Source organism: Anser anser (assembly GCF_964211835.1).
Source record: "Anser anser genome assembly, chromosome: 3".
NCBI classification, from domain to species: Eukaryota; Metazoa; Chordata; class Aves; order Anseriformes; family Anatidae; genus Anser; species Anser anser.
The window spans coordinates 386,336-410,848 of record NC_139722.1 but is presented as its reverse complement, the minus strand read 5'-3'; the positions used below and the strand labels follow the sequence as shown (position 1 = coordinate 410,848).

At 74.6% G+C, this 24,513-nt stretch overlaps 6 protein-coding genes across 15 annotated transcripts in view; 3 read left to right on the top strand and 3 right to left on the bottom strand.

The window, feature by feature from the left end:
- The first annotated feature begins 929 nt into the window (after window positions 1–929).
- Window positions 930–8,324, top strand: EMILIN1 (elastin microfibril interfacer 1). Its single transcript, XM_083829807.1, has 7 exons — window positions 930–1,348; window positions 3,538–3,663; window positions 4,256–6,384; window positions 6,899–7,006; window positions 7,129–7,146; window positions 7,363–7,497; window positions 7,772–8,324. The coding sequence occupies exons 1-7, from the start codon at window positions 1,176–1,178 to the stop codon at window positions 8,101–8,103; spliced, it is 3,021 nt and encodes a 1,006-aa protein (XP_083685933.1). The 5' UTR covers window positions 930–1,175; the 3' UTR covers window positions 8,104–8,324.
- On the bottom strand, window positions 8,316–14,462 carry LOC310896897 (cGMP-dependent protein kinase 1-like). Of its 10 annotated transcripts, XM_083829813.1 has the most exons (19): window positions 13,124–13,678; window positions 12,880–13,046; window positions 12,455–12,568; window positions 12,280–12,385; window positions 11,680–11,743; window positions 11,522–11,599; window positions 11,363–11,451; window positions 11,155–11,220; window positions 11,021–11,068; window positions 10,444–10,488; window positions 10,167–10,305; window positions 9,962–10,092; window positions 9,800–9,889; window positions 9,405–9,546; window positions 9,117–9,280; window positions 8,933–9,049; window positions 8,768–8,830; window positions 8,622–8,697; window positions 8,316–8,552 (listed from the first exon to the last, which is right to left on the bottom strand). In XM_083829813.1, exons 1-19 carry the CDS (start codon window positions 13,546–13,548, stop codon window positions 8,466–8,468), a joined length of 2,211 nt encoding a protein of 736 aa, XP_083685939.1. In that variant the 5' UTR covers window positions 13,549–13,678; the 3' UTR covers window positions 8,316–8,465. The 10 variants fall into 10 exon arrangements, with proteins under 10 accessions (XP_083685939.1, XP_083685943.1, XP_083685940.1 ...); XM_083829817.1 differs by adding an exon at window positions 14,311–14,462 and having other exon boundaries at window positions 11,021–11,220; window positions 11,363–11,599; window positions 13,124–13,344; XM_083829814.1 differs by adding an exon at window positions 13,799–14,179 and having other exon boundaries at window positions 11,021–11,220; window positions 11,363–11,599; window positions 13,124–13,344.
- A 229-nt stretch (window positions 14,463–14,691) lies between these two features.
- On the top strand, window positions 14,692–17,162 carry LOC310896900 (ketohexokinase-like). The gene is made up of 8 exons (XM_083829822.1): window positions 14,692–14,884; window positions 14,982–15,098; window positions 15,370–15,504; window positions 15,886–15,958; window positions 16,073–16,219; window positions 16,454–16,542; window positions 16,714–16,871; window positions 16,994–17,162. The coding sequence occupies exons 1-8, from the start codon at window positions 14,748–14,750 to the stop codon at window positions 17,077–17,079; spliced, it is 942 nt and encodes a 313-aa protein (XP_083685948.1). The 5' UTR covers window positions 14,692–14,747; the 3' UTR covers window positions 17,080–17,162.
- A 74-nt stretch (window positions 17,163–17,236) lies between these two features.
- Window positions 17,237–18,990, bottom strand: CGREF1 (cell growth regulator with EF-hand domain 1). The gene is made up of 5 exons (XM_083829823.1): window positions 18,858–18,990; window positions 18,477–18,548; window positions 18,234–18,304; window positions 18,007–18,131; window positions 17,237–17,928 (listed from the first exon to the last, which is right to left on the bottom strand). The coding sequence occupies exons 1-5, from the start codon at window positions 18,944–18,946 to the stop codon at window positions 17,500–17,502; spliced, it is 786 nt and encodes a 261-aa protein (XP_083685949.1). The 5' UTR covers window positions 18,947–18,990; the 3' UTR covers window positions 17,237–17,499.
- A 427-nt stretch (window positions 18,991–19,417) lies between these two features.
- ABHD1 (abhydrolase domain containing 1) lies at window positions 19,418–22,104 on the top strand (the record flags this gene model as incomplete). The annotated part of the gene is made up of 9 exons (XM_083831115.1): window positions 19,418–19,461; window positions 19,691–19,921; window positions 20,000–20,167; window positions 20,235–20,280; window positions 20,361–20,473; window positions 20,544–20,717; window positions 20,795–20,843; window positions 21,616–21,781; window positions 21,859–22,104. The coding sequence occupies 9 exons, from the start codon at window positions 19,418–19,420 to the stop codon at window positions 22,074–22,076; spliced, it is 1,209 nt and encodes a 402-aa protein (XP_083687241.1). The 3' UTR covers window positions 22,077–22,104.
- Window positions 22,105–22,211: 107 nt separating this feature from the next.
- The window catches only part of LOC310897462 (uncharacterized protein), a 7,723-nt gene continuing 5,421 nt past the window's right edge, over window positions 22,212–24,513 (bottom strand). The window contains exons 15-22 of the mRNA XM_083831114.1: window positions 24,140–24,361; window positions 23,816–24,027; window positions 23,620–23,700; window positions 23,411–23,535; window positions 23,039–23,212; window positions 22,896–22,968; window positions 22,650–22,809; window positions 22,212–22,532 (exon numbers count right to left, since the gene is read on the bottom strand). Coding sequence (XP_083687240.1) covers window positions 22,438–22,532; window positions 22,650–22,809; window positions 22,896–22,968; window positions 23,039–23,212; window positions 23,411–23,535; window positions 23,620–23,700; window positions 23,816–24,027; window positions 24,140–24,361 — 1,142 coding nt within the window. The 3' untranslated portion in view covers window positions 22,212–22,437. The remainder of the gene's footprint in view (window positions 22,533–22,649; window positions 22,810–22,895; window positions 22,969–23,038; window positions 23,213–23,410; window positions 23,536–23,619; window positions 23,701–23,815; window positions 24,028–24,139; window positions 24,362–24,513) is intronic.

Genomic DNA, 24,513 nt, shown 5'->3' with positions numbered 1-24,513 from the left:
AAGCGGCGTCGGCGCCCCGACGGGGGGGCAGGGGCAGGGGCAGGGGGCAGGAGTAGGGGCAGGGATGGGGCAGGAGTAGGGGCAGGGGCAGGGGATGGGGGCAGGAGGTGGGGGCAGGGGGCACAGGGAGGGGCAGGCCCGGCCCGGCCCGGCCGCCCCCCGCCAGCCGGTGCTGGCAGCCCCCGTCCCGCTCTCCCCTCCCCTCCCGCCCCCTCTCGTGCCTCGCCTCCCGCCGTGCCCCCCCCCCACCCCCCCACGGCCGCCGCTCGCCGCGCCAGGCCGTAACGTCACCCGGGGCCGGGGGCCAAGCCGTGACGTCACCGGGAGGCCGGGGCCGTGACGTCACCGCCCGGCCGGGGAAGCCGCGGCGTCAGCGCGGGCCGGGGGCCGGGGCCGTGACCTCGGCGGGGCCGTCACGGCAGCGTCCCCGCCGGGTGCCCGCTGTCCCCGCGGGGCCGCGCCCGTGGGGAGCCCCGCGGAGCCCCCCGGGGCCGGGCTGCGGGGGGGCACCGGGCGCCTGCGTGGGGCCGGGCGCTGCCCCGGGGACGTGGCACCGGGCAGGGCGCGGGGCCGCAGCGCGCCGGCCGCGTGCGGGCCGCGTCCCGGGGCCGCGGGGAGCCCCCGCGGGCGGCGGCCGGGCCGGGGCCGTGCGGCAGCCCCGGGGAGCCCCCGGCCAGGCCCCGCGCGACCCGCCACGTCCCCCGTGGGCGGCGGGGACAGACCCCGCGCGGGCAGCGCGGCTGCGAGGGGCCGGCGGGGCGGTGCGGGGCGGTGCGGGAGCCCCGGCCGCGCCGGCTGCCTGCAGCCCTGGCCCCCTGCCCGGCCTCTCCGGCTCTCCCCGTCCCTCCTTCCCCGTCCCCGCTGGTGTCCCAGCCTAACGAGAAGCAGATGTGCGGGCGGCGGCGGGGGGCGGGGGGCAGGCGCGGGGGCCGGCGGCGCGCGGCGGTGCCCGGCGGAGGCCGAGGCGGGCAGGAAGCGGGGGGCCCCGGGGACCCCGTCGGGCGGCAGCGCCGGGGCGGCTCTGGCGGCGAGGGGCTGGCCGAGGGGAGGGCAGAGCCGCGCCGTGCCGAGCCGCGCCGCAGAGCCGGGAGGGACGGAGCCGCGACGGGACGCGCCATGCGCTCCTGAGCTGGGCCGTGCCCGCCGCTCCGCGCCGCGCCGCCCGCCCGCCCAGCATGGCCCCCTGGCTCTGGCCGTGCCTCCTGGCCGCCCAGGCCCTGGCCGCCAACTTCCCCCCCAGGTACAGCCTCTACACCGGGGGGGCCGCCCCGCTCAGCCCGGCCCAGGCCACGGCCCCGCAGGGCCCCGCCGCGGCCCACGGCGGTGCCCGGGCCGCCAGCCGGCACAGGTAGGAGCCGGGACCGCCGGGCGGGCCGGGGGGGGGAGCCCCCGGGGCACGGCCGCCGCCCCGCAGCCCTCGGGGGGCCCCGGGAGCGGCAGGACGGCCGCACGTCCAGCGCCGGGAGCCCGGCCGGGGGGCGCCGACGGGGCGGCGGGAGCCGTGCGGGAAGGATGCTGCCCCGGGGCTGCCCCGTCCCGCGGGCACGCGCGGGGATAACGGGCCCCGGGGGCACGCGGGGGGCGCGGGGCGGGGGCTGCGGCCCGACGGGCGCGGGGAGCGGGGGCGGGGGCCCGGCCGCGAGCGCCGGGTGCCGGTGCCGGGGATCCCGGGCGCACAGCCGCGCCTCGCGCCCCGCTGCGGGGTCCCCGTGCCGGGGGGGGCGGAGCAGGCAGCGGGGGCGGGTGAGGGGCCCCGACAGCCCCCGCCCGTGCCGTGCCCTGCGGCGGGGGCGGCGGGGGGCGGCGTGGGGTCAGCTCGTGCCTGCCCCCGGGTCGGGGCTGGGGCTGCGGGGCCGGCCCCGCACCGGAGCCGGGGGTCACCCTCTCGCCGCAGCCACATCAGCGTGGCCGCGTGGGGTGGAGCTGCACCGGAATGTGTCCCCCCAGCCCCACGGCAGCCCCCCGGCAGCCCCAGCACCCTGGGGCAGGGGCTGGTGGGACCCTGCTCCACGCGGGACCCGGCTGCTGGTGTGGGGCTGCCTGGGAAGGGCGCACATGGGCCGGGTATCGCGCGGCCCCACAGAGCGCGGTGGCACAGCGCGGACTTGGCTGGGCTCTTACCCGCGGTTTTGGGGACGTAGCAGGGTGTCCCCAGGGGCTGGGGTGCACAGCGCCCTGTGCCCATGGCTCGGGGGATGTAGAACCCATCTGTGCGCCTCGGGGCCGGTCCCTCTGCTTCGAGTGTCACGGCAGGCAGTCCCCGTGGATGGGGGGCACGGGGACCCGTCCCCGTGCCCTGCGGTTTTGGGAGGGCTCCCGGCCTGTCCCCAGGACGTGGATGTGCCCCGATGCAGCCCCAGGGTGGGCAGTGGGGGCCTGGGCCCCGCGGGCACCATCAGCCAGGGATGATTGGGCACGGGGGGGGGGGAGCGGGGGGGCCGGGAAGGGAAGAGAAGGGAAGGGAAGGGGGAAGAGGGGGGGCCGTCGGCGCAGGAATTCCCGGCGGCCCCCGGGGAGGAGCTGGAATCCAGCCGGGGCCTGAGGGGAACCAGCCGGGCTGACGGGAACCGGCCGCGGCACTGCGGGGCCCCCGCACTGCTCAGCTCCACGGCACCGCACGGCACAGCACAGCACCCCACAGCACGGCACGGCACCGCACGGCACGGGGAGCCCGCAGCGGGGCCGGGGCTGCCCAGGGTCCGCGCCGTGGGGGGCTGCCCGGGGGGGCCGCGTCGTGTGGGGCTGCTCTGGGCTCGGACCATATAAGGCTGGGCTGGGGCGTCCGCGCTGCGTGGGGCCGGGCCGGGGTCCCGCTCCCTGGGGTGGGCCGGGGGGCCGGGGTCCCGCCCCGCAGCCCGGGCACCACACCCCGTACGGAGCCGAGGGGCCCCGCTGCGTGTTCTGGGGGCTGCAGCCCCCGTGGGGCCCCGCCCCACAGCCTGGTCGGGGTGGGGCAGGCGTGCCCCCCAGGCAGGGTCTCGCCGTCAGGTCTGGCCGGGCGCCGGGGCTTTGTCCCCCACTCGTGAACTCCAGGCTGGGGGGGGCACAGGAGTGACAGCCGGGAGGCGGCTGGGGGACACGGCCCAGCCTGGCTCCGCAGGGCAGCAGCATGGGGCCAGAGCCCCCCCACCCCTGCAGCGTGCAGGGCCTCGCAGCACCCACACGCTCACCTGGCCACCCCTTGCACCCACGAGCAGGGTCCCTGTCCCCGTCCCCACAGGGCTCACTGGGTGCGGGTGGCCCCGTGAGGGCTGCGGTCACTCCCCGCAGTGCCACCGGCCCCTTCCGCGGCTCCTCAAAGGGCCCCGGCGCTCGGGGCTGTGGGGTTGGGCAGAGGTGAAGGGGCTGCGGCGGGGCAGGATCCGGCCCATTAACCCCACAGCACTGGGCTGTGACGGCTGCTACCGGTGGGGCCGGCAGCGCGGGCACCTGCGGGGGGGGGATCCCGCGGTGGTGCCTGGTGCATGTGGGGGGACACCCGGGGTGTGCCGGGGGCTCCGGTGCGTGCCGTGTGGGGCCCTGACGCCTTCTCTGCAGGAACTGGTGCGCCTACGTGGTGACGCGCAGCGTGAGCTGCGTGGTGGAGGACGGCGTCGAGAGCTTCGTCAAGCCCGACTACCAGCCCTGCGGCTGGGGGCAGCTGCAGTGCCCCCGCGTCCTGACGTGAGTGGGGCCGGGCAGGGCGGGGGCGTGGGACCAGGAGCCGGGGGGCAGCGCCCGGGGCCCCCAGCGGCGCGGCTGTTTATCGGCCCCGGGGTGTGTTTACTTTTTTGCAAGAGCGCGGTCTCGTCGGCTCGTGGCCGGCGCCTGACCTGTCCCGACCCGGCTTTTCCAGTGGCGCCGCTGTCCCCCCCCCGGCCAACTGCCCCTCAGCATCAGGGCCAGGGACCCCCGCGCCGCCTGGGGCATGGTTTGGGGGCCAGGGGCTCTGCCCAGGGCCCGCGTCCTGCACTCGGGCAGCCACAGAGCAGAGCACCGGGTGCCGTGGTGCTGGGTGCCAGCCCAGTCCGGGGGGGCAGGCAGGATGTGCAGGGGCCGCCCCCTGGAGGGCAGCGAGCGTGGCCACGGCCAGCCCGGTTGTGCAAGAGCCTGGTGCGGTCGCGCCGCCTGGGCCGGCCCGCAGCCTGGGTTTGGTTTTCCTCCCGGCCCCGAGCCTCTTCCTGCAGCGCCTCCGTGGGCAGGGACCGACCGTGGAGGCTGGGGGGGCAGCAGGGGCCAGGACCGCCCCTGTCAGCAGCGTCCCCTCTGCCCGCAGGTACCGCAGCTTCCTGCGGCCCCGCTACAAGGTGGCCCACAAGACGGTGTCGGACCTGGAGTGGCGGTGCTGCCAGGGCTACTCGGGTGAGGACTGCTCCGAGGGGCCGGCGCAGGGGCCCCCCCTCACCACCACCCGCCCGCGGCCCCGGCCCGGCCGCCCCACGCTCTCTGGCTTTGGCAACCAGCTCAGCGGCCTGGGGGGGGAAGGCAGCGCCGGGGGGGGCCGGGGCAGCACTGCCCCGCGGAGCCCGGAGCCCGCTGGCGGTGGGGAGGCGGAGAAGGTGCAGCAGCTGGAGGAGAAGGTGCGGCGGCTGAGCAAGCAGCTGGAGGAGCTGCAGGCCTCGGTGCAGGCGGGCCAGGAGAAGCTGCTGCAGGACCTGCGTAAGGTGGCCGAGGGCAGCCCAAACAGCAAGCACCCACCCGCCGACGCTGCGCCCCCCGACGTGCGGGAGACGCTCAGCCACATCCAGCAGCACCTGGAGCGCCTGGACGACCGCATCCGCAGCCAGGAGCTGGAGCGGGAGCGGGATGGCTTCGGGGGGAGCCCGGCCCCGGAGGGGGGCCTGGCGGGGGCCGCGCTGCTGCGCGAGCTGGAGCAGCGGGTGCAGGATTCCTGCAGCGCCTGCCTGGCCGGCACCGAGGGGCTGCGGCGGCAGCAGGCGGAGGACCGGGAGCGCATGAGGGCGCTGGAGAAGCTGGTGAGCTCGGTGGACCAGCGCAACCGGGAGGCGGTGGAGACTGTGCAGCGGCATGTCAGCAGCCTGAGCACCCGCCTGGCCCCCGCCGCGCCGCCCGACGAGCTGCGCCGGCGCGTGGCCGAGCTGGAGCGGCGGCTGGACGGGCTGGAGGGGTCGCGCGGCACGGTGCTGGGGCCGGGGCCGGGGCCGGGGCCGGTGCTGGCCCGGCGGCTGTCAGAGCTGGAGGGGCGGCTGAACGCCACGCGGGCTGGCCCCGGGCCCCCTGACACCGAGGGGCTGCGGGGCCACATGGCCAACCTGAGCCGGGCACTGGAGGGGCTGGCGGAGAGCGGGGCGCAGCGTGGCGCCCGCCTGGCTGAGCTGGAGGGGGTGCTGGCGCGCTGCGGGCGGCCCTGCCCGGAGCCCGCTGCTGACGGCCAGGACGGCTCCGCGCTCAGCCGGCTGGAGCGGCGCGTGGAGGACAACGAGGCGCAGCTCCGCACCCTCAGCTCCGGCCTTCGGCAGCTGGGGGCCAGCGGGGCCGGGCCGGGCAGCTCGCTGCAGGCGCTGCGAGAGCTGGTGGGGGAGCAGGGCGAGACGCTGGGGCGGCTGGCGGGTCGGCTGGGGCAGCTGGAGGCAGGGGGGAGCCCCGGTGGGCAGACGCTGGAGGACACCCGCAGGGACCTGGAGCAGCTCCGCAACCGGACGGGCGCCCGGCTTGGGCAGCTGGAGGCCGAGCTGCAGGGGCTGAGCACCACCGGTGCCTGCGCCCAGCCCTGCTCCCCGCTGCGGGAGGAGCTGGAGCGGCTGCGGGAGGAGGTGGGCGCCTGCACCGACGCCTGTGGCCCCCCTGCACCCGACCCCACGGCGCCCGATGCAGAGGAGCCGCTGGAGGGGTTCAGTGTCTTCGGAGGCACGACGCCCTGGGAGCTGCAGACGCTGCAGGGCGAGCTGTCGGAGGCGCTGCTCTTCTTCGGTTTGCTCAACACCACGGTGCAGGAGCTGCAGGACGCCGTGGATCAGCACGACGCCGGCCTGCGCGAGCTGGGCGCCGTGAAGGACCGCCTGGCCGCGGAGCTCGACCGAGTGCAGGCGGAGGTCGCCGAGCGCGCAGCCGAGAGCGAGGAGCGGCTGGAGGGGCTGGTGCGGGACCTGGTGCGCGCGGGCCCCGGGGGCTGCCCGGCCGGCCTGGAGCCCAGAGTGGCCAAGCTGGAGGGCGTCTGCGAGCAGCTGGAGGTTGTGTCGGGAGGGCTGCGTGGCGTCCGCGAGGGGCTGGGCCGGCACGTGGCGGGGCTGTGGAACGCCCTGCGGGAGCTGAACGGCACAGCCCGCACCCACAGCGCCCTGCTGGAGAAGGCGATGCAGCTCCCGAACCGCCTGGGCGCCCTCAACGCCAGCTTCCAGCAGCACCGCGCCGAGATGCTCAACCTCACGAGCAGGGACCTGACCGGTGCGCGGCGACCGCGGGAGCAGGGACGGGGAGAGGGGGCACGGGGATGGGGAGAAGGGGGCGTGGGGTTGGGGAAAAGAGGGCACGGGGTTTGGGAGAATGGGGCACCGCTCGGGGGAGAAGGGGACACGGGAAGGGGCAAAAGGGCACGTGGGGATGGGGCATGGGTGTACAGAGGAAGGGGGCTGCAGGAGGTGGGGATGGGGGAACAAGGGGCAATGGGCTGCAGGGACAGGGTCTGAAGACGGAGCACGGGGACGATCACAGTGCCATGACACGTGAGGGTGTGGGGATGCCAGCTCCCAGGGCTTTGAGCATTGGGGCTGTGGGGTATGGGGGTGAGGGGGCACAGGACCCCAGGCTGCAGGCTATGGGGCTGGGATGCGTGGGGACATGGGGACCCAAGTTACGGGAGCATGAGGCTTGGTGCATGGGGACATGGGGGCCTCAAGTCATGGGGACGTTGGGCTGTGGGGTGAGGGGACAGGGTTCTAACCTGCCCCCCTTCCCTCAGGCCCCCCTGGGCCCCCCGGACCTGCGGGCCCCATGGGGAAGATGGGCCCCCCTGGCCCCTCTGGGCCTCCTGGCAAGGACGGAGAACAAGGCCCCGTGGGCCCCCCAGGTACGGAGCAGCCCCTGTGTCCCGGCAGCCTCCGGCAGTGGGGCCGTGCCTGCCTGGTGCTGGTGTGGCCAGGCTCGTGCCGCCTGCCCACCCTACAGTGCCGTCTGTCCCTTCCCTTGCAGGTCTGCAAGGAGAGAGAGGTAGGGCCGGGGTGTGGGGGGGGGGGGGTACGAGGGGCGGGGGTTAGGGGGCTGCGGGATGGGTGTTGGGGGGGGGGCTGCAGTGGCCGCTGGGGCAGGGGGAGTTGGGTGATGGAGGCGGAGGGGCTGGGGACGTGGGGCATGGGTGCAGTCGGGGGGGCGGGAGTGCAGGGGTCTGGGGGTGCCGTGGGGGCACCGTCCTGACACCACCCCCAGGCGCCGTGGGGGAGCCGGGCTCCGTGCCCCACATCGCCTTCTCGGCCGCCCTGAGCACGCAGCGCGCGGAGCCGGGCACCGTCCCCTTCGACCAGGTCCTGCTCAACGACGGCGGCGCCTACGACCCCGAGACGGGTGAGTGCCGGCCCCGCGCCTGGCCGGGGTGGGGGGGGGGCTGTGGAGTGGGTAGGGGCTGCGTGGGCACGGGTGAAACACGGGCCTGGGGTGCCATGAAGGGTGGGGGTGTCCTCAGGGGCGCAGCGATGGCTTTGGGGTGAAATCGGGCAACCCAGGGGCTGCAGGGTGGCTCGGGGACACGATGATGGCCGTGGGGAGTGGGGGGGGCTGAGCTCCTGCTGGGGGCACCATGGGGCCCGGGGGCCGCCCTGCACTGACACCGCTGCTGCAGGCACCTTCACGGCGCCGCTGAGCGGCCGGTACCTGGTGAGCGTGGTGCTGACGGGGCACAAGGGCGAGAAGCTGGAGGCGGTGCTGTCGCGCTCCAACCAGGGCATCGCGCGCCTGGACTCGGCCGGGTACCAGCCCGAGGGGCTGGAGAACCAGCCCGTGGCCGAGCACCAGCCCAGCCCCGGCTCGCTGGGCGTCTTCAGCCTCATCCTGCCGCTGGAGGCGGGCGAGACGCTCTGCGTCGACCTGGTGGCGGGGCGCCTAGCCCACGCGCCCGACGAGCCCCTCACCGTCTTCAGCGGTGCCCTGCTCTACGACGCCGAGGGCCCCTAGTCGCCCCCCCTCACACCCACCCCTCTCCGCCCCAAGGCTCCTGGACCCCCCCAACGTCCCCCTGCACCCACGCGGGGCCCCACCCACTCCCCCCGTCCCGTTATTTATCAGCACCCCCCACCCTCGCTCCCACACCGCCACGCGTCCCTCACCACCTGCCCCGGCCCCCCCACACCGCCCCGCGCCCCCCCCACAATAAAGATGCGGCACCGGGTTTTGTACCCCTGTCTCCCGCCTCCTTCCTGCCCCCCACGCGCTTTATTGCCCCCCGTGGGCCGGGGGCAGCCCCTGGGCACTGCCCTGGGCCCGGCAGTGCCGCAGCGGGGGGGTGGGGGGTGCCCAGGCCAGGGGTCTGGCTGCCATCAGAAATCCTCATCCCACCCCGAGAGCTCGTCCATTGCCGGCGTCCGGTCGACCGAGAACCGCTTGAAGTTGGTGTAGGGAGGGCCCTGGGGGTGCGGGGGTCAGTGCTGGACCCTCCTGCCCCGCGCCCCCCCCCCCCCAAGGCCCAGCCGCACCTGCTTGATGAGCCAGAGGGTGGGCGCCTCCAGCTGCTGCAGGGCAAGCTTCTTCCACTTGAGGGTCCCAAACCACCTGGGAGGGGGGGGTGCTGCAGGAGGGGCCGGGGGGCAGCATTTCCCCCCCCCACTCCCCCACCCCTCACCTGTGCTTCTTGATGCCGCGGATGCCGGTGGCCGTGTTCCCCAGGCGCTGCCCCGGACGGCGCCTGCGAAAGGGGCGGGGATGGGGCAGGGGGCGCAGGATGGGGCTCCCCAGGGCACCCCCACCCACAGGGCTGCCCCCCCAGCCCCCGCCCCGGCCCCCAGACCTGCAGAGCTTGGCAATGAGGGAGCAGGCGGCCTCGCTGAGGAAAGCAGGGAAGGAGAAGATGCCGTCCAGGATGCGGCTGTAGATCTTCTGGGGGTCAGCGCTGTGGAAGGGGGCCCTGCGGGGCACGGGGGCGTCAGGCCTGGCCGCGGGGGCGGGTGGGCTCGGCCCCAGGGCGCGCTCACCTGCCCACCAGCATCTCGAAGATGAGGATGCCCAGCATCCAGAAGTCGACGGCGAAGTCGTGGCCCTCGTGGCGCAGCATCTCAGGCGCCAGGTACTCGGGCGTCCCGCAGAAGGAGTAGGTCTTCTCCCCGCGCTCCAGCTCCTTGGCGAAGCCGAAGTCCACCTGCGGTGCAGGAGCTCTCAGCCGGCCCCACGCCCGCAGGGACCCGCAGCGCCCTCGCTGCTGCCCCCCCGCTGTCCCCCCACGGCACCAGCACCGTGCCAGCACCCCCAGCCTGCCCCGGTACCAGCTTGACGTAGCCCTGCTTGTCCAGCATGAGGTTCTCGGGCTTCAGGTCGCGGTAGACGATGCCGTGGCTGTGCAGGTACTCCAGGCCCTCCACCACGCAGGCGGAGCAGAACACGGCCACCGGCTCCTCAAAGTAGCGCCTGCAGGGCAGGGTTCCGTGCTCGGCACAGTGCGGTGCGGCACGGCACAGCACGGCATGACATGGCACGGCACAGCACGGCACAGCACGGCACAGCACGGCACGGCATGGCATGGCACAGCACGGCACAGCACGGCACCACACGAGGCAGCAAGGGACAGCATGGCACAGGGCAGCACGGCACAGCACAGCACATCGTGACGCAGCACGGCACATCCCTGCCCGCCCCAAGCCCGTGCCCCCCGGCCCCGTACACCTCGCGCAGCTTGGTCCACAGCTCGCCGCCCTGGCAGAACTCCAGCAGCAGGTAGACGTGCTGCCTGTCCCGGAAGGTGCCAAAAAACCTGCGGGCGGCAAGCGTCAGCGGTGCCTCGGCGTGGCGCTGAGCCCGGCCCCGCGCTGCTGGCCCCGCTCACCCCACGACGAAGGGGCAGTGGCTCTGGGCCAGCACCCGCCGCTCCGTGCGCACGTGCTCCTGCTGCTGCGTCCGCACCACCCAGTCCTTGCGGATCCGCTTCAGCGCGAAGAGCTGCTCGCGGCACCGCACCTGCGGGCAGGGTTGGCCGTGGGCACCGGGACGGGGTCAGCAGGGGGTGCCCGCAGGCCAGGCTTGGCTCTCACCAGCTCGACCCTGCCGAAGCCGCCGGTGCCCAGGACGACGCGCTGCCCCTGCTTCTGCCCCTCCTCGTAGCGCACGGCCACCAGGTCCTCCAGCCGCACCGCCGGGGACGGCTGCCGCAGGCTCGGGGACCCCCAGCCCCTGTGGGGGGGGGAACCACAGCCCTGCAGCACCAGCACCAGCGGCCGCCTGCCCATCCCAATCCCATGCCCACCCCTGTCCCCGTCCCCACCTGCACCCCCATCCCCGTGCCCAGCCCCATCCCCGTCCCACACTGACCGCCTGGGGTCCGCTGGGGCCGGCACCTCTGTCGCAGCCGCGGTTCTGCAGGGAGAAGCAGCCCCGGCTCAGCCCGCAGCCCAGGAGCCCCCCAGCCCGTCTGGGACGGGCACGGCGCGGCAGGACCCCACAGGGACCCAGGGCCGTGCGTGAGGCCAGGAAGGGGCTGTGGGAGGTCCATGGGGGGGACACCCCCCCCTTGGAGATCACCCAAAGCTGCCTGGACGGGGGGCTGGGCACCCTGCTGGGGTGGCCCTGCTGGCGGGAGGATGGGACAGGGACACCCAGAGGTGCCCCCAGCCTCAGCCAGCCTGGGGGGAGGGGGGGAGGGGCGGGGGTTGGCGCTGGGATTCTGGACACCTCACATGGGGCCACACGTGGTGCCATGGTGAGCACGCGCTGGGGCCGTGCTGTGGGGCTCGGCGGGAGCAGGACGGTGCCTGTGCCTGGCGGTGCTCCCGGGGCAGAGTCCAGGACCCGCTGCTGGCGCCACGTCACTGCTGCCGTCCCTGCCGGGAGCCCAGCACCCACCCAGCCAGCACCCACGTGGGGACCCCGCAGGGGCACGGACACTCACGCGTCTGAGTCGTGCCTGGGGCAGAAGGGGATGATCTCCAGGAAGTCTCTGTGGGCAGAGCGGGGTGTCAGTGGGGCAGGCAGGTCCCGGCCGTGCCCCGACAGGGATGGGCTGCAGGACACGGGGACACCCACTCCTTGGCCACCGTGATGCAGGTGACGTGTCCCTGCGCCTGGCAGGTCGCTGTCCGGCGGATGTTCCTGCACGGAGAGACCGGTGGTCACAGAGGAGGAGAGGGGTGTGCGCGGAGGAGCAGGTGCGAGAGCTCCACGTGCACAAGAGCAGGCGTACGGGCACACGCACGGAGCGCAGACGAGCTGCCTGCGGCCCCAGGGCACCTACTCCAGCAGCGAGAGCTCCCCGAAGTGCTCGCCGGCGCCCAGCACGCGCAGCAGCTTCTCCTGCCCGTCCACCCGCCGGCTCACCCGCACCTGCGAGGGGACGCGGGGCCGGGCTGAGCGGGGCGGGGGGCACGGCCCTGCCCTGCGGCGCTGCACCCACCTGGCCCTTCAGGATGATGTAGAAGCTCTCCCCCTTGTCCCCCTCGCGGATGATGACGTGGCCGGGTGCGAAGGAGCACTGCGGGCATGGATGGGGCGCTCGGGGCTGCGCTGGGCAGAGGACCCCGTCCCGCACGCCCCCCCTCCCCATGCACGCACCTCCTCCATGGCGTCGAGCAGCTTGGAGAGGTGGCTGTCGGACAGGTCCTGCAGCCAGTGCACCCTGCGGCAAGAGGTGGCTGGGCCCAGGGCCGCTGCAGCCCTGCCTGCACCCTGAGCCCTGCACCCTGAGCCCTGCACCCTGCACCCTGTGTCCTGCACCCTGAGCCCTGCATCCTGCACCCTGAGCCCTGCATCCTGCACCCTGAGCCCTGCATCCTCCCCGAGCTCCAGAGCCCGGCGCAGCCACAGGCAGGACAGGGCTGGGGCTGGGGTTGGGTGAGGATGATGACAGGAGCAGGGACGGTGACGAGGTTGGGGACGAGGATGGGGAGGTGGACTGGGACTGGGCTGGGGGTGGGAATGGGGATGGGATGGGATGGGATGGGATGGGATGGGATGGGATGGGATGGGATCGGACGGGATGGGGTGGGATGGGGATTGGATGGGGTGGGGATGGGCCTGATGACAGTGACAAGGCCAGGGCTGTGCAGTGGCTCTGCGGCCAGGGCTGATGAGAGGGGATGGCACCTCGAGGCTCAGGGCTGGCCGCGGGGCCGGGGGTACCACGGAGGGGCAGGGGGCAGGGGCCCCACTCACGTTCGCAGGGAGTCCAGGATCTTGGCCCGCCGCTGCTTGGCGCTGCTGGTGGTGATGGCGCGGTACCGCTGCCGGTCGATGGCCCAGAGGCGCACAGGGCTGAGCGCTGGGGCACAACGGGTGTCAGGGGGGGCTGGGAGCGGGGGGGGGACAGAGCGGGGGGCTCGGCCCTTACCCTGCACAGTGGCGGTGCGCTTGCAGTGGTACAGGATGGCCAGCTCCCCGAAGACATCACCCGGCCCCAGCGTGCGGAGCTGCTGGCCCCGCTGCGTCACGCTCAGCTGCCCCTCTGCAGGGAGGCAGCACGGAGCAGGCGGCCTCGCGCGTGCACGAACACACGTGTGGGCATGTGTACGTGCACGCAGGTGGCCTTGCACACGCACCCTACACACGTGCGTGTCACAGCCCCCGCAGTGGGTGCACTTGCAGCTGGTGTGCAGGGGTATGTGCAGCCGCTAAGGGGCAACGCAGCCCCACGCGTGCATGCACAGGGCACTGGTGCCCACGGCAGGTGCAGCACGCCCAGATGCGTGCCCCCACGCATGCACAACCCCGCAGAGAAAGTGCACACCCCAGCCCGCGCCCTGTGCCTGCTCCCACCTGCCACGATGTACATGGCGGTGCCCTCGTTGCCCTCGGCCAGCACCGTGTCCCCGGGGCCGTGCTGAACGGGGACGAAGCTCTGGGCCAGCGCCTCGGGGCAGCCCTCGCCCAGGCGCCGCAGGAAGTCGCTGCGTCCCATGGCCTCCGCGATCAGGCTGAGGTCCCTGGGGACAGGGGGACGCGGGGACAGCGGTGGGGCAGCCCTGGCCCTCGTGCACCCCCTCTGCCCCTCCTGAGGTACCTCTGTGACGGGGGGCTACCGGGCAGCTGGAGCAGGGCGTCGCTGGAGAGGGGCTCGGGAACGATGGCGGTGCCCCGACGGTGCGGCCAGCCCGGGGGTGGCTCCGTGTCCGGCAGCGCCCTGGCATCGCCCGAGCCCCGCGCCACGCGCTGCAGGAAGTCGCGCTCCTCCTGCAGCCGCAGCTCCCGCAGCTGCCGCTCCATCCCGCACCGCTGCCGTGCCTGGGGGGGGGCACACAGCGTTGGCAGGGGGCTGCCCGGTGCCACCCGGTGTGGCTGCTGCACCAGCACCACGGGGAGAAGGGAGAGGTTCCCGCGGCACGGGGCAGGGCCGCACACCGCACGGCTCAGCACACCTGGGCACAGCTGGGCGTGATGCGGCTGGGGACGCTTGGCACCACCAGTGCCCGCAGCGCTCCCCACCATGCCCGGACCCCCACCTGCAGCCCGTGCACCCGGCCAGGCCCTGCAGCCGCACGGTGCTGCGCCCGGCACGCCCTGCCCGAGCAAAGGTTGCACCGCCGGGCCGGGGCCAGGACAGGGCTCAGCACCCCCCCCTCCACACCCCCCCCCCCCCCCACCACACATGGCCACTGCCCCCACACGCACACTCGGCCCCGGGACGTGGCCACTGACTGGGGCTGGCCCAGTGCCCCGCCACGCGCACGGCCCCTACCTGTGCCATGCACCCTCCTGCGCCTGCCCCTACCCGCGAGGCCGCTGCACCCAGCCCCGTGACACATTAACCTGCCCACGGCGCTCCCCCGAGGCACGTGCCGAGCTGCGCCCAGCACGCAGCACCCGGCCCGCACCCGGCCCGCACCCACCAGGCACCCGTCATGCACGCACCCTGCACCCGGCCTGCGCCACCATGCACCGGGCCTGCAACAACCTGCACCTGACCTGCACGCACCCTGCACCCAGCCTGCACCCACGATGCACCCACCCTGCACCTGACATGCACCCAACGTGCACCTGGCCCACACCCACCCTGCACCCAGCTTGCACCCACGATTTACCCAGCCTGCAGCTGACCTGCGCCCACCCCGCACCTACCCCGCACCCACCCTGCACCCAGCTTGCACCCACGATTTACCCAGCCTGCAGCTGACCTGTGCCCGCCCCGCACCCACCCCGCACCCAGCTTGCACCCACGGTGCGCCCACCCCGCACCCACGATGCACCCACCCTGTGCCCCCCCACGCCCCGCGGGGCCGTGCAGGTGCCGGGGGCAGCTGTGCACGCGGGCAGTGCCCCTGCGAGGTGTGCACGTGCACGAGGCGTGCCCGCCGGGCACACGAACGGCGCGTGCCCGCGCACCCGCTCCGGGGGGTGGGTGGGGGGGGGGCCTTCCCGCGCGCTCCCGGCACGGGCCACTCGCGCGCATGGGCACCCTTGGGGGCGTGGCCACAGGGGCGTGGCCCGAACGGCCCCGCCCTCCTGCCGACCACGCCCCTCTCGGGAGGACCGGGCGGGGTTGCGGGCTGTGATTGGCGGGGGGGAGGGGCGTGGCCGGGCGGCGGGCCCTGATTGGCGGGGCGGGGCGGTGGGCGGGGCGGGGGCCGGGGCGGTGCCGGTGCGGTCCCGGAGCGGGGCGCAGCGCGCAGAGCCCGGCGGCGCCCAGCATGGCAGCGGGGGCGGCGGCGCTGCGGGACCCCGGGGCCGGCCCCGCGGCGGAGAAGCGGATCCTGTGCGTGGGGCTGGTGTGCCTGGACATCATCAGCGTGGTGGAGGCGTACCCCGCCGAGGACACCGACACCAGGTACCGCGGGGACCGCGCCGACCGTGCCGAGCCGGGACGGGCCGTGGCAGAGCCGTGCCCGAGCCGAGCGGTCCCGAGCCGAGCCGTGCCGTTGCAGGTGCCTGTCGCAGCGGTGGCAGCGGGGCGGGAACGCCTCCAACTCGTGCACGGTGCTGGCGCTGCTGGGAGCCCCCTGCGCCTTCATGGGCTCGCTGGCCCCCGGGCACGCTGCCGAGTAAGTGGGTGCGGGGACAGGGTCGGGGCTCCCCGCAGCCCGGGGGGGTCCCGGGGCCGCCGTGACGCTGCAGCGGCCCCTGTGTCTCGCCCCGGCAGTTTCGTCCTGGCAGACCTGCGGCGCCGCGGCGTGGACGTGCGCCATGCGGTGCTGCAGCCCGGCGGCCACATGCCCACCTCCGTCGTCATCGCCAGCGCCAGCCGGGGCACCCGCACCATCCTGCACGCCAGCGGGTGCGTGGCCGCCCTGACCCTGCTCTCTGTCCCCCAAGTTTCATCGTGGCGGACTTCCAGCGCCGGGGTGTGGACGTGACGCACGTGGCCTGGCAGCCCCGCGGGGACGTGCCATGCGCCTGCTGCGTTGTCAACGCCGCCAGCGGCTCCCGGACCATTGTGCTCTACGACACGTAAGGGTGTCGCGCCCCGCACAGCCGCCAGGGCAGCCTGACCGGGTGATTCTCCGTGATTCCGCACACACAATCGCTGTCAATCGTCCCCGGGCTCCACAGCCCCCAATCACCCCCCCGCTGCCGCCGTGATTGGCGGCAGCATCGTGCCCAGCTGCGTCCCACGCCGCAGGACGGCGGCACGGCCCCGCTGCGGGCGAAGGGCTGGTGGCCCCGCGCTGCCCTCGAGGTCGCCCCGGGGCACGGCGGCGCCGTTAATCATTCACCCGCCCGCCCCGCGGAGGGGGGACCTCTGCCCGGGGCAGAGTCGAGGCGCGGGGCTGCCCTTCGTCCGCGGGGGGGCCCGCCGCGCCCGGCCCCGCCTGACGGCCGGCCCCACAGGAACCTGCCCGACGTGACGGCCCGCGACTTCGCACGCGTCGACCTGGATCGGTACCACTGGATCCACTGGGAGGTGCGGCGGGGCGGGGCCCGGGGGCGGGGCCCGGGCGGAGGGGGCGGGGCCACCCTAGAGGGCGGGGCGGAGGGGGCGGGGCCGGCGCAGTCACGTGGCCGGTGCCGCCCGCAGGCCCGCAACGCGTCGGAGCAGGTGCGCATGATCCAGCGCGTGGAGGAGCACAACCGGGCCCTGCCGCCGGCGCAGCGCATCCGCACCTCGGTGGAGGTGGAGAAGCCGCGGGAGGAGCTGCTCCCCCTGCTGGCGCACGGCGACGTGGTACGGCCCGCCCCGCCCCCGCGAGGCGCGATTGGTCCGCTGGGGCTGGGGGCGGGGCTACGGGGAGGGGGCGGGGCCAGGGGTCTCGGTGGGGCTGGGGGCGGGGTCAGTATAGGGGCGGGGCTGGGGGCGGGGCTTGGGGCTGCCCCGCGGGGGTCGGGGGCGCCTCCGGGGCACGGAGGGGCCGTGCCGGGGGGGGCCGTGCCCGGGGGCCGGGCGCTGACCCCCCCGCAGGTGTTCATCAGCAAGGACCTGGCCAAGCACTTCGGGTACCGGTCGGCGCCAGAGGCGCTGCGGGGGCTGCGCAGCCGCGTGCAGCCAGGGTAAGGGGGCCGGGCCGGGGGGGCCGGGCCGGGGGGGCGCAGGTGGGTGTGGGGCAGGGGGAGCGGGGGGGGGGGCGGGCTGCGGGTGCGGCACGGGGACAGGAGGGGGTGGGGGGCAGGGGCCGGTTCTGGTTGGGGTTGGGGTCCCACCCCGGCGCCCCCTCCCCGCAGGGCCACGCTGATCTGCGCCTGGGCCGAGGAGGGGGCCGACGCCATGGGGCCCGGCGGGGAGCTGGTGCACGCGGACGCCTGCCCCCCAGAGACCCTGGTGGACACGCTGGGGGCTGGGGACACCTTCAACGCTGCCGTCATCTTCGCGCTCTCGGGAGGTGGGCATGGCCCTGCAGAGCCGGGGGGCCACATCCCCCAGCAGCCCCCCGTGACCCCAGCGTCCCCCCTGCCCTCCGGCATCCCCCGCGCTCCCCATCCCCTCACTCCCCCCCGTCCCCAGGGCAGAGCCTGCAGGACGCGCTCAACTTCGGCTGCCGCATCGCGGGCAAGAAGTGCGGGATCCAGGGCTACGACGGCATCGTCTGAGCCGCACGTGCGGCTGCCACTGCCCCCCACCCCGCAGCCTGGCCCCCCTCGCCCTGCTCCCAATAAAGTTCCTGGGTGCCCCACCGCTGTCTCTGGTGCCAGGCCCTGAGGAGCGCCATGCCCCCACCCTACCAGCACCACCGCAGTGACCACAGCGTGAGTGGCAGCTCCTGTATTCCTCGTCCCGCCACGTTACAGGGGAAAACGCGTGTGTCCTGGCCCCCCCGGGACCTGCTGCAGCTGGCCCTGCCCTAGGCGTGTGGGGGACCCCAAACCCCTCTGCCCCAAGCAGGCACCCAAACCATTGCTCAGCTGGGGCACTGCACCCCACAGCCTGCGGGGCAGCATCGCTGGGGCCAGCAGGGGGCAGGGAACCACGACAGCGCCAGGGTCACAGCCCTGCCTGGAGCCCCCTACCACCTACATCTCTCCAGGGTCCTCCCAAGCGGGGGCTGCCTCTGCCCTGGGGACTTCATCCTTGGGGGCTTCATTCTCGGGGGCTCCCTCCACCTCCATCACTTCACCCTGGGGGGCTCCAGCCCCAAGGTCTCCCTGCCCCTCTGGGTGGGCAGCGTTGTCTGGCAGCCCCTGCCCCTCTGCTGGGCCAGGCTCTGGGCTGCTTGCCCCCACACCCACTCCAGGCATCTCATCCACCGTGGGTGTCTCCACTCTTCCCCCGGGCCCCTCCATGTGTCCCCCCATCATCCCCTCCTGGCCAACCTCCGCTCCCACCGGCAGCTCCCCTGCAGGTCGCCGTTCCCAGCCAGGCAGCAGCAGCTCGGGGGGGTCCAGCAGCCCGTCCCCGCTGCGGTCCTGCCTCTCCAGGGCACGGTCCACCAGCACAGCCACCTGTGGGGATGGGGACAGGGTGAGAGCCTGTCCCACTCCCCCAGCTCCCCACGGGGTGCAAGGCCCCCCTGGACCTACCGCCTCAGGGCTGGGCTGCCCCGTGCCCCCCTGTGCCAGCACCGCTCCCAGCAGCTGCAGCAGCTCCAGCCCGTCCAGGCGCCCGCTCCGGTCATGGTCATGCAGCGCAAAGAGGTACAGGAGGGCTGTGGGGTGCAGAGCGCCATGGGGCCAGGCTCCGTGGGGCTGGGACATGTTGTCCCAGCCCCCTGAGGCACCCCATCCCCACGTACACTGTTTGTCCTTACCCTGCTCCCGTGTCATGTCCTCTGCGTTCTGCTCCGGCTGCCCCAGGCTCCTCACCGCACTCTGCAGCAGCCTGGGGGCATTGGGGCTGGGGATGCGTGCACTGCCCCTGCCCCACAGCCTGCCCCAGGACTCCCCTGCCCCACGGCCGGCCAGGCAGTGCCTGTGCCCCGCAGCTCCCCCCGGCTGGGTGTCCCCCCCGTGCCGCCCTGGGCAGCAGCTCCCCCCCACCCCCAGGCACTCACTGCAGCGCGGGAGGCTCCGGGCTCAGCGGGTCAGGACCAGGATCGGGCCTCATGGCTGGGGGAGCCTCTGGCCTGGGGCGGGAAATGGGGGGGGGGGGGTGTCCGTCACTAGGTCACCTGTGCCGCTGGGTGGGGGCAGCAGCGGGGCCCCTCTGCCCCCGCCAGGCTCCCAGCATTGCCCCACACACCCACACCATGCCCCCCCCTCCCCCGGCCACCGCAGCCCCGAGCTGCTCCCCTCCCTGTGCGCCCTGCGCCCCCCACATCCCCCCCCCGCACGCCGTCTGCACCTTCGCATCTCACCCACACCCACGGCACTCTGTGCCCCCACCTGCACCCCGACCCCCCCGCCGTGCCCCCCCTCCAGGCACCCCCCCGTACTTGTGCCCCCCGTCCCTCGGGGCCGCGCAGGCGGCGGGGAGCAGCAGCAGCAGCAGCGGCAGGAGCGGGGCCGCCCGCGGGGTCCCCATCGCGCACCCGGGGCACAGCGGCCGGGGGGGGCGGGCGGGGGCGGGCCCACGCGGGGCGCTGCCACGCGGAGCGGGGCGGGGGCGGCAGCGGCGCGTGGCACCCGCCGGGCCCCGGGACGAAGCGGGACGGCGGCACCGGCACTGCACGCGCAGGCTGCGGGCACGGAGCTCACGCCGCGCACCCCATGCACGCCCCGCAAGCGCCGCGCACCCTGTGCGCGCCCCGCGCCCCGCACGCGCCCCGCACGCGCCCCGCTGCCCCCGCTCCCCGCAGCCTCCCCGCACGCCCGCAGCACCACGGCCGCGCCCGCCCCCCGGCGCCCCGCGCCCGCTCCCCCGGCCCCGGGCTCGGCTCCCGGGGCCGCTCGAGGAGCCCGCCCCGCCCCGGGGCCACGTCGCCGCCCCGCGGGGCCCCTCCCGCGCCAGCAGCGCGGGAGTTAACCGGTACCCTCGGGTGTGCCCGGCACAAAGATGGCCGCCGGAGCCACACGCGCCCGGCTCGGGGCGGGGCCAAGGCGAGTAGGGGCGGGACCAGAGGGCGGGGCCGCGGTGGGGGCGGGGCCGCGGTGGGCGTGGCCGGTGGGGGCGGGGCCAGTGTGGGCGGGGCCGGGCAGGCGGGGCCGCGGTTCCCGGCGGGCCGCGATGTCGGCGGAGGAGCCGCCCGGTGCCGCCGCCCTCCCCCCGCTGCTGCTGGCGGCCGCCGCCGCGGCGCTGCTCGGCCTCTGCTGGGCGGGGGCGCCGAAGGTGGGCGCGGGGCCGGGCGGGGGGCGGCGGGGGCGGGGACCCCCCTGACAACCCCCGGCTCTCCCCGCAGCGCCCCGTGCTGGCCGGCGGCCCGCGGCTCGTCGCCTTCCTGCGGCGGCGCTGCCCGGCGGTGCGGGCCCCGTTCCGCCCCACGGCCTGGTGCCCCGAGGGCCGCCTGCAGACCGTGCTCCGCGCCCTGCTGCAGTCCTGCCCGACCGTCCGCTACCGCAGGTGAGCCCGCGGCGGGGCCGGGCCGAGCCATACCGGGCCGGGCCGGGCCGTGCCGCGCCTGACGCCGCCGCCCCGCAGCGAGTCCATCCGCACGCCCGACGGCGGGCAGCTCGTCCTCGACTGGGCCGATGGCTGCGCCCTGCCCGCCGCCCGCCCCACCGTGCTGCTGCTGCCGGGGCTGGCGGGCAGCAGCCAGGCCAGCTACATGCTGCACATGGTGCACGGCGCCGCCCGCGCCGGGTACAGGTGAGTGCCGGGGGAGGGGGAGCCGCCCCACCGCCCCGCTGCCCCCTCTGACACCTCTCTCCCCCAGGGCCGTCGTGCTCAACAACCGGGGCTGCCGGGGCGAGGAGCTGCTGGTGAGACCCTCCCCGAGCCCCCCGCCCGCGGGGCAGGGGCGCTGCAGGGCCGAAACCCGGCTGTGCCCCTCCCTGCCCAGACCCCCCGGACCTTCTGCGCCAGCAACACGGAGGACCTGGAGACGGCCGTCGCCCACATCAGGGGCCGGTACCCGCACGCCCCGCTGCTGGCTGCCGGCGTCTCCCTGGGCGGGTACGGGATGGGGCAGTCGCCCCGGGGATGACGGTGGCCGCGGCCCCCCCTGACCCCGGTGCTGGCACAGGATGCAGCTCCTGAACTACCTGGCACGGAGGGGCCGGGCAGCGGGGCTGGTGGCGGCCATGGCCGTGTCCCCCTGCTGGGACCCCCTGGAGTCAACAGTGTCGCTGGAGCAGCCGCTCAACGCCCTGCTCTTCAACCGCCGCCTGGCCGCCAGCCTCTGCCAGCTCGTCCGCAGGTGGGGGGCAGGGGGCTACACGCCAGGACCGGGGGGCACCAGCGGCACCACCCGTCACTGACCCAGGCTCATTGCAGGCACCGGGCGGTGATCGGGGACAAGGTGGACATGGAGCACATCCTGCAGGTGGAGCCCACCCCCGAGGCCCAAGTGCCACCTGGTCACGGAATGGTTTGGGTTGGAAGGGACCTCACAGCCCCCCCAGTTCCAACCCCCTGCCACGGGCAGGGATGCCACCCACCAGATCAGGTTGCTCAAGGCCTCGTCCAACCTGGCCTTGAACACCTCCAGGGACGGGGCATCCACAGCCTCTGAGCAGCCTGTGCCAGTGCCTCACCGCCCTCTGAAGAATTTCCTCCTAACCTCTCATCTAAATCTCCCTTCATTTAGTTTAAAACCATTCCTTCTTGTCCTATGATTATCTACCTGAGCAAAAAGTTGCTCTCCGTCTTTCTATAAGCCCCCTTTAAGTACCAAAAAGCTGCAGTGAGGTCTCCCTGGAACCTTCTCTTCCTCAGGCTGAACATCCCCAGCTCTCTCAGCCTTTCTTCCTAGGAGAGGTGCTCCAGCCCTCTGATCATCTTTGTGGCCCTCCTCTGGACCTGTTCTAACAGATCAACATCCTTCTTGTGCTGGGAGCCCCAGACCTGGACGCAGCGCTCCAAGTGGGGGCTCACGAGGGCAGAGCAGAGGGGGACAGTCACCTCCCTCGCCCTCTGGCCACTCCTCTGTTGGCGCAGCCCAGGACGCGGTTGGCCTTCTGGGCTGCGAGTGTGCTGCTGGCTCACGTTGAGCTTTTTGTCCTCCAGAACCCCCAAGTCCTTCTGTGCAGGGCTGCTCTCAGAGAGCAGTCTGTGCTCGTGCCTGGGGCTGAGTGCCCGATGTCCCCCCGCTGCAGGCTCGCACCATCCGGGAGTTCGACGAGTGCTACACGGCGCCAGCCTTCGGCTACAGCAGCTGCAGCGAGTACTACCGGGCAGCCAGCCCCGCGCGCCGGCTGCACCGCATCCGCGTGCCCCTGCTCTGCCTCAACGCCTCCGACGACCCCTTCTCCCCCCTGCACGGTGAGCGGGGCCGGGGGGCTGGAGCTGGCCCCGTTGGGGGTGGCAGCGGCTGACCCCCGCCCACTGGCACCTCGCAGCCATCCCAGTGGAGGCCGCCTGGCGCCTGCCCCACGTGGCGCTGCTGGTGACGGCCCACGGCGGCCACATTGGCTTCCTGGAGGGCCTCTTCCCCCGCCACGGCACCTACATGGACCGCGTCTTCACCCAGTTCATCACCGCCGTCTTCGAGCACAGCGAGGAGCTCCAGCAGCTAGAGGAGGGTGGGGATGGGGCTGCGGGGCAGGACGCTGTCTGACACCCCCAATAAACCCACTCGCGCTGCAGCAGCGTGGCTGTGAGCCAGGCAGGGTGAACAGAGCACGAGCACGGGGAGGGCTGAGCTGCCTGCACCCCCCCACCCCCTGCTGCCCCAGCACAGACGGGGCCGGCGCTGCCTTCACGCTCCGGGTTTAATGGGGGCAGTGGGGCAGAGGGCTGGACCCAGCCCAGCCGGCGGCACGCTGCGCCCCGGGGCCGGCCCTGCGCCGCACTGCAGCCCAGCACGCTCCCCCCGGCCGGTGCCCAGCGCCAGCAGGGCGGCTGGGTCCGGGTCCAGGTCCCTCATCTGCCCCGCAGTCCGGGGGGTGCCGCGGGGGGGTCAGTCCTGGCCCCGGGGCCTAGAGGAAGCCAGGGAAGGCGAGCTGCAGCAGCAGGATGGTGGCCACGATGAGCCCGGCACAGAGCAGCAGCAGCAGCCAGACGGGGAGGGAGCCTGCGGAGGAGAGCAGGGCTTGAGGAGGGTGCCCGGGGGTCCTGCTGCCTCTTGTGCATGCAGGACGGGCTGCCGCGGCCCCGCTGCGGACACGGGTGCAGGAGCTGCGCCACCTACGTCGGCCGGGGAGCAGGTGCAGCTTGCAGCGGCTGTCGACAGCCACGCTGAGCAGGGCGGCCTCGTTTCCTGCCAGCAGCTCCCGCCCGCGCTGGCTCTCGGGCACGAAGGCGACATCGGTGACGACGATGCCGTGCGCCTCCTTCACGTAGTAGAGCCTCTGCGGGGACAGCAGGGAGGGCGGCCCGGTCACCTCAGCCCTAGGGGCAGGGCAACCCCCGCACCCCTCCCCGCGCCCCTGCTCACCTGCAGCGAGAAGGCAATGTGGATGGCCACAGAGCCCGTGACGGTGCCCAGCCCCAGGAACGTGCCCGAGTCGCTGCGGAGGCAGGGGGACGGTGAGCGGGGGCCAGCACGGCCCCGTGCCCGCACCCAGCCCCGCGCCGTACCTGACGGAGAGGCAGGACACCACCTCGCTGCCGCAGGGCCGCGTGAGCAGCGGCAGGAAGCTCCTCCCGTCCCACTTGGTCAGGTAGCAGGGCGGGGGGCGGCGCTCCCGCTTGTGGGGCACCTGCACCGTGTAGAGCCGCAGCGCCCCAGCGTTGTCCTCCACCGCCCCGAACCTGCCGCAGGAGAGCACAGGCTGACCCGGTGCCGGCACTGCTGCTCCTCGCAGCTGCAAGGGGAGCGTCGGGGCCGTCCCTACGTTCGGCATCGCCACCGCTGACCCCAGTGGCAGGACTGGGGCGCTTTGGGGGTCCAGGACCATCCCCTCCCCAGACCTGGACCTAGCCCCCATCAGCACGTGTCGGGGCCCTCACCGGCAGGCCTGGTAGCGGTACGCCTTGTCGGGGATGCCAGGCAGGTTCTCGTTCCAGCACAGCCCCGTCACCAGCTGGTCCCGCTGCCACACGCAGCACTGGAAGTCCCGTCCCGCCGTCACCACCTGCACAGAGAAGGTGCGAGGAGGACTCGAGCAGCGGGGCCAGGGCAGGCTGCTGCCGCCTGCCGCCTCCCAGCCACCGCCCACCTTGTTGTCAGGGCCCAGCGCGATATCCTCGATCTCCCCGTCGTGGGCTTTGAACTCCAGCGTCTTCTTCATGCTGGGGAACTGTGAGAACAGAGCACGTGTCGGAGCCGCGGCCCATGGGTGAAGTCTTCCCTGCCAGCCACACAGCGTGACGGCAAGGCAGCGCCTGGCCCTGGCTCCCGCGCCCCGTGCCCACCTCCCAGAGGCGGAGGAAGCCATCGGCTCCACCGGTGACGAGCAGGGAGCAGTCAGCGTTGAAGCGGACGGCCTTCTGCAGGGCGTCGGGGCTGAAATCCGTGCGGACGCTGTGCAGGCTCTCCACGGTCACCTCGCTCGTCTGGTTCTGCGTGTCGCCCTGCGCTGCCGGGCTGGGGCCCTTCCGCTTCCGCGGCCCCTTCTCCCCACTGGCTGCAGCGGGGAAGGCAGTGCTGACCCTGACGCAGCCCCGCAGGGCAGCCCGGAGCTCCCGGCCCCGCGCCGTCCCCACGCCGCCCCTGCCCCGGGGGATGCAGGCTCTCACCGTCCCGTCCGGCCGCGCCGCGCCCCGGGGGCGGCTGCAGGCTGAAGCGCAGGATGTGGCAGTCGGCGTCCTGCCCCGCCGCGATGAAGTCGTCCGCCAGCGCCATGGTCATGGTGGCGCGGGTCTCGGTGTCGTGCGAGTGCAGCAGCGAGGCGCTGAGCTGCCCCCCGACCTGCTCCAGCTGCAGGAAGTGCTGCGGGCAGGGCGAGCGCGGCCTCAGGGCTGGGCACCGGCAGGGGGCTGGGGGGGGCGGCCCACCGGGTGCCCCTGCACCGCCCCACGCTCAGCCAGGCTGCCCCGCGGCCCCAGGACCCCCATTCTGGCCCGGTACTCAGGTATCCCGGTACCCCCATCCTGGTCCCAGGACTCCCATC

What these genes read in the sequence shown, in the direction of transcription:
- EMILIN1 (XM_083829807.1), top strand. Translation starts at nt 1,176, where the DNA reads ATGGCCCCCTGGCTCTGGCCGTGCCTCCTGGCCGCCCAGGCCCTGGCC. An exon ending in CACGAGCAGGGACCTGACCG is followed by an intron (nt 6,385 to 6,898) that starts GTGCGCGGCGAC and finishes CCCTTCCCTCAG; the next exon opens with GCCCCCCTGGGCCCCCCGGA. An exon ending in CGCCTACGACCCCGAGACGG is followed by an intron (nt 7,498 to 7,771) that starts GTGAGTGCCGGC and finishes CCGCTGCTGCAG; the next exon opens with GCACCTTCACGGCGCCGCTG.
- LOC310896897 (XM_083829810.1), bottom strand. Translation starts at nt 13,548, where the DNA reads ATGGTGGGGAGCGCTGCGGGCACTGGTGGTGCCAAGCGTCCCCAGCCG. An exon ending in GGGGAGCTCTCGCTGCTGGA is followed by an intron (nt 11,221 to 11,362) that starts GTAGGTGCCCTG and finishes CTCTCCGTGCAG; the next exon opens with GAACATCCGCCGGACAGCGA. An exon ending in CTCATTGCCAAGCTCTGCAG is followed by an intron (nt 8,831 to 8,932) that starts GTCTGGGGGCCG and finishes CCCCTTTCGCAG; the next exon opens with GCGCCGTCCGGGGCAGCGCC.
- LOC310896900 (XM_083829822.1), top strand. Translation starts at nt 14,748, where the DNA reads ATGGCAGCGGGGGCGGCGGCGCTGCGGGACCCCGGGGCCGGCCCCGCG. An exon ending in CGCAGCCGCGTGCAGCCAGG is followed by an intron (nt 16,543 to 16,713) that starts GTAAGGGGGCCG and finishes CCCTCCCCGCAG; the next exon opens with GGCCACGCTGATCTGCGCCT. An exon ending in CATCTTCGCGCTCTCGGGAG is followed by an intron (nt 16,872 to 16,993) that starts GTGGGCATGGCC and finishes CCCCGTCCCCAG; the next exon opens with GGCAGAGCCTGCAGGACGCG.
- CGREF1 (XM_083829823.1), bottom strand. Translation starts at nt 18,946, where the DNA reads ATGGGGACCCCGCGGGCGGCCCCGCTCCTGCCGCTGCTGCTGCTGCTG. An exon ending in CCGAGGGACGGGGGGCACAA is followed by an intron (nt 18,549 to 18,857) that starts GTACGGGGGGGT and finishes TTCCCGCCCCAG; the next exon opens with GCCAGAGGCTCCCCCAGCCA. An exon ending in GGCAGCCCAGCCCTGAGGCG is followed by an intron (nt 17,929 to 18,006) that starts GTAGGTCCAGGG and finishes CCATCCCCACAG; the next exon opens with GTGGCTGTGCTGGTGGACCG.